Genomic DNA, 5,817 nt, shown 5'->3' with positions numbered 1-5,817 from the left:
TATATAAATTCAAATAGTGAAAAACATGCATCAAACCAAACAACATCTCAGCCTAGCCTGGCTGAACGCATGTAGGCAACCAAACAGCCAGCATTGCATACATTCAGCGTGGCCAAACTCAACCTGGCTGGCTGGAGCTGGCCTGGCTAGACTAAGAAAGGAACCAAACACGCCCTAAACTTGCGTTAAGTACTTGCTGGTTGGTCTCTTTTATATGGCGTTCATGTTTAGAATACACAAACACATATATGATGTCATCAATTATTATTAAGGTATTTTTCTAGATTAAATTGTTACTAAATTTACCTAAATTTCTAGCAGACCACGTAAATCTGCTCCCACTAGGAGTCAAAGCCTAGATCACTAGGGTGCTACTTATAAGTCTTCCGAGTTATTTCGTGAACCGGATCGAATATTTAGACATATGTATGAAGTACTAAATATAGACTATTTACGAAACTAAAAATATCAGACGAATCTTGTGAGTCTAATGAGTCCATAATTGGACACTAATTGCTAAATAAAACGAAAATAAGTACCTGTTAAACTTTAACAATCCAACCAAACACCCCTAATAAATGCAGTTGCCGTCCAGAGCTTGAGGTTAGAAATGAGATCACATTATAATTTGAAATTTAACATGAAAGATATCGAAATGGGAGTCAATGTTTGAGCTAGTCAGCTCTCAGCAATAGTGATTGTCGGCCAGCTACCACTAGAATGAGGTCATCGAGTCAACGACGACCTGTCACTTGACAGAGTCAAGCAAGCAAAGATGATGATGATGAAAAACCACCAAACAAGCAAGCAAAGCAAAGACGAGACGACACACACATCATCACCCACAATAGAATCAATCTTGATTCCTCGCAGAAACCAAATGATGATAATGGAAAACCACCAAGCGATAGTCCTTGGCTTTGGTACTCTTGGAGTAGTGCTCCTGCTCTCCCTCGTCTCTCCGGCCACCTCCTGCACTCCGCTGGAGGAGGCCTCCCTCCTCCAGTTCCTCAACGAGCTCTCGCCAGCAGGCCCAAGTCACACGCTCCTCAGCGAGACATGGCGGAACAGCACCGCCAGCTGCTGCGCGTGGGAAGGGGTCACCTGCGACGGAAACGGCACGGTGACCGAGCTCCTGCTGCCGTCCAGGGGGCTCGAGGGTAACATCTCGGCGTCCCTCGGCAACCTCACCGGCCTGCGGCGCCTCGACCTGTCGCGCAACTCGCTCTCCGGCGGCCTCCCGCCGGAGCTGATGTCGTCGGCAAGCGTCCTCGTCCTCGATGTCAGCTTCAACCGCCTCAGCGGCGAGCTGCAGGAGTACTCGCCGTCGTCGCTTGAGTACCATCCTCTGCAGGTACTCAACGTCTCCAGCAACTTCTTCTTCGGTGATTTCCCATCCACGGCGTGGGGCAAAAAGCCCGATCTGGTTGAGATCAACGCGAGCCATAACAGTTTTCACGACGGCGTGCCGTACTCTTTCTGCTTCGGCTCGCCGTCGTCCTTCGCCGTGCTAGATCTTTCCTACAACCTGTTCACGGGCGGCATCCCCAGCGGTATAGGCGAATGCTCTGCACTCCGAGTGCTCAAGGTTGGCCACAACGACATCGGCGGCGAAATCCCTGACGAGCTGTTCAATGCTACCTCGTTGGAGCAGCTGTCTTTTCCCCAAAGTGGCCTGACAGGAGAGCTTCGCGGTGAACTTGTGGCCAAACTTGGCGCTCTGCAAATCCTTGATCTTCAAGGCAACAACTTGGTCGGTGAAATTCCAGACTCCATAGGTGAGCTCCATAGATTGAAGGAGTTGCATTTGGGACGCAACACCATGAGAGGAGAGCTTTCCAAGGTCAACTTCTCAGGCCTGCCAAGTCTGGAAATTCTGGATCTTACGTCCAACAGTTTCACTGGAGAAATTCCGGAAAGCGTCTACTCTTGCAGCAAGTTAACGACGCTACAGCTCTCTTCCAATAGATTCCATGGTCAGATATCACGAAGTCTTGCCAATCTCATATCCCTATCATTCCTATCACTTGCCAACAATGCTTTCAAGAACATCACAAATGTACTTTATGCACTCGGAAACTCCAAGAACATCACCACTTTGCTCCTGCAATTCAACTTCAGGGGTGAGACTCTGCCTGATGATGTAACGATCACTGACGGTTTTCAGAGCCTTCGGGTTCTTTCCCTAGGATCTTGCTTGTTGTCTGGAAACATTCCTCTTTGGCTATCAAAACTAACTAGATTGGAGATCTTGGATCTTGCCAACAATCGACTCACTGGACCAATACCAGTCTGGATCGACAGCCTAAGCTTCCTGTACCATCTAGATCTGTCAAATAACAGGCTTACGGAGGATATCCCAACGGCCGTAATGGAGCTGCCAATGCTGCAATCTCAGAATGTTGCAGTCCTTTCAGCTCCAATATCTGTACTATTTCCTGACCAAGAGACAGACGGTGTTTTCCCTGCAGTGTTAAATCTCTCTAATAATCACCTCACAGGCACAATCCCTTCAGAGATTGGTCAGCTCAAGTCACTCGTAGTGCTTAATCTGAGCTTCAATAGCTTGTCAGGAAGCAACCCACAGGAACTTTGCAACCTGACAAACCTGCAGGTGGTAGATCTGTCTCACAACCATCTCACATGTTCGATCCCGTCGGCGCTCAACAACCTGCACATGCTTTCAACATTCGATGTTTCTTACAACGACTTGGAGGGAGAAATTCCAACTCTCTTTCATACAACTGTAATTGTATATGGGAACCAGAAGTTGGGTGATCCATCGCTTGGTCATGACTGTGCTTCCGCAGTCGTCTCTACTCTCTTGGCAGAACGAACTACTGGAAAGATCATCTTTGCAATTTCTTTTGGTGCGTTCTTCTTTGTCGGAGTGCTATATGATCAGACAGTCTTGTCCAGATATTTGGCAGTGCAAACCCTGTTCTAGTTTCTGATAAACTGGTCACTTGTCACTGTTGTTCATATTCAAAATGCATATCTACTGAACAAGGTTTTGACCAATTGCTAAGCAAATTTTAGCTCCTGTACAGTTTTTTTTTTAAAAAATCGAAATATATGGCACTGAACGAGATCTATTTTTTCGTATGTGTCATCGAAATATATGGCTTTGCTGTGAGTCATCGAAATCATTTTTTTCACTTTTCGTATGTGTCAGTTGCCTGAATTGTGCCTGCTACCTTCTGCTTAGACACAATGGGAGTAGCAAATCGACGCCAAAGCACAGCTTTCGTATCGTTCCATGTCTAAGAAGGAAATTTTTTTGTCCTAGCCACCAATGCAAAACATCTTTAGCAAATGTCTTTTCAGTATAATATAACTTGTAGCCCGATCTGTGCCCACAACCTCCAAAGAAATCTTCCATAGCATCTCCCCCAATCATAGTACCAGACACCATAGGATGTTGACAAAAGTGGTGGCGCATATTTAATTTTCTCGTCAGGAAGATTATAATCAGCCATTGAACAAACTTCACCATAAGCAACCCAGAAGTTGATACCAACTGATATGGGAGTTTTATGATACTAGTAGAAAAGAGTACAACGCCGACGCCCCCTTTTTATACTACAGGCGCTTGTAGTTATCACGCGCCTGTGGTGTAAAAAAGGCGGTGTCAAAACTACGAACCGTCTGTGAAGATGCATTTTCACAGGCGGTTTTCCTAACTGAACCGTGAAATCATGCATTTCTACAGGCGGTTGTCCTAAGGAACCGCCACTAAAAATCATATTTCTACAGGCGGATTTCCTAACAAAACCGCCTGTAGAAATCATGCATTTCTACAGGCGGTTCTTCTAAGAATCCGCCTGTAAAAATCATATTTTACAAGGCGGTTTCTTAAGAAAGCCGCCTGTAGAAATAATTTGAAATTAAATTTTTTGAGTTTTTCAAATGACCTTGTTTGAAAAAACTGTCAAAATGAAAGTTGTAGATCTCGAAAAGTTATGAAACTTTGTAGTTGATAATTTTTTCATTTGACATCATCTTGTCGTTGAAAACTACGTTTGAATTTCTTAAATTTGAAATTCAAATTTTGTAAATGATCTCGGATGGAAAAACTTCCAATATAAAAGTTGTAGATCTTAAAAAGTTATGAAACTTTGTAGTTGACAACTTTTCCATTGGAATCCGTTTAGGGCCTCAAATAATCAATATATGCTCGGTTTGGGATAATATGTGGGGAACTAAACTCTAATATAGACAAAGTGAGTGATAGGTGGAGTGGTAGAGGAGGCTACGCGCAAGGGCAAGGTCTCAGGTTCGAATCCCACCGGCCGCGAAGCACGCGTTTTTACGCGAAAAAAAGCGTGACTTACGACTTCGACGGAGACGGGCGGGCGAATACCCAATGGGCCTTTCCTATAATTAAAAGAAATAGGTTTCCAGCCGCTTGTACAACATGTCTCTGTACTAGTGTGACCTAGTTTTTAATGCATTTATATTTTAGAAACAATATAAAAGAGTTTCATCCACATGGAACTCTCTCTACTCTTATAAAACCCTTATCACCTCTCTTTATTAATACATTGTCATATCAACATATTTAATGTCTTTAAAACTCCGATGAAACACTGTTGCACGTTCGGGCATTAGCATCGGTCGGGAAGGGCCTGTTGCCCTGATTCCCGAGTCGGTGCTACCCTTCCGGGACTAAAGGCGCACCCTTTAGTCCCGGTTCAGGACACCGGGGCTAAAGCCCCCCTTTAAAACCGGTTGGTTATACCAACCAGTGTTAAAGGGTCCTGCTAGAGCTGCCACGTAGCAGGACCCTTTAACACCGGTTGGTATAACCAACCCGGTGTTAAAGGGATCTTTTTTGTCTTTTTGTTTTCAGTTTATTTATTCGTTTCTGTATATTGTTTATATATAATAATAATAGGTTTGTCAATACGTATTTTATACTGATATAATAATATATATATTACACGCATATTAAGCATAAATATTATTATAGACTTAGCTTTATAATTAAGATTTGCCTATAATAAAACGAATAGGCCATATTAATAATTAAATAGACGGATATGTAACAAGCTTTATATATAGTTTTATAAGTATAGCATACAGTGAAAGCTATTTACACACATACATATAGTCAGGCTTATAACTATATAAAACCCGAATCGAGTAATAATAAGTAAAATAAAATGTGCATGCACTTAATAACTATATAACTCACTCGAAGTTATAGGGGAAAAGTATTTTTTGTTTTTCTTTTTGGTTCATGAAGAACCTCATAAGATTGGTGCAGACTTCTGTCTTATGAGATGTTGTCCACATAACTTGCGGAGCCTTGAAAATAATATAGGAGTCAATGAACCCAATACTATTGTTATTTTTCTTCTGAGTTCTCTCATTTGGTGCCTGCATATATAAATACAAATCTCAAGTGTGTAAGGATTATATACATATAATTAAAGAAGATAGAAGTTTAATAAAAAAGAAAGAAATACTTACAGACAAAAGCAGCTGATGAGAGATTTATCGAGACCGTCGAGGTGACATAATTGGTGCAATTCTTCTAACTAGACGTATATGAGGTCATCTCTATGGAAGTAGTGATGTTGTCGAATACGAACATAAATCCAATTATCTCCCCTATTAGACGCCTCCATGCACCACTTGTTTATTGCAAACATTTGTGTGCGAGCTCATGTAAATGTTGAGGGTTCATTAGACTCCTGTCAGGTTCATCTCTTGCCCTTCATTGATCAACTATCTGGGCCTTTTCAAAAGTGTGACATCCAGCAATAGCGGCAATATCTTCGATATTTAGACCGCTTTGTCTAAAGTAATGCT

General features: G+C 42.5%; 1 protein-coding gene across 1 annotated transcript; it reads left to right on the top strand.

Moving 5' to 3' along the window:
* On the top strand, positions 640–3,098 carry LOC8064124 (tyrosine-sulfated glycopeptide receptor 1). Its single transcript, XM_002443196.2, has one exon. It carries the CDS (start codon positions 776–778, stop codon positions 2,945–2,947), a length of 2,172 nt encoding a protein of 723 aa, XP_002443241.1. The 5' UTR covers positions 640–775; the 3' UTR covers positions 2,948–3,098.

This window comes from Sorghum bicolor, chromosome 8 (assembly GCF_000003195.3).
Source record: "Sorghum bicolor cultivar BTx623 chromosome 8, Sorghum_bicolor_NCBIv3, whole genome shotgun sequence".
In the NCBI taxonomy this organism is placed as follows: Eukaryota; Viridiplantae; Streptophyta; class Magnoliopsida; order Poales; family Poaceae; genus Sorghum; species Sorghum bicolor.
The sequence above is the reverse complement of the archived record's forward strand: the minus strand, read 5'-3'. Positions and strand labels throughout refer to the sequence as shown.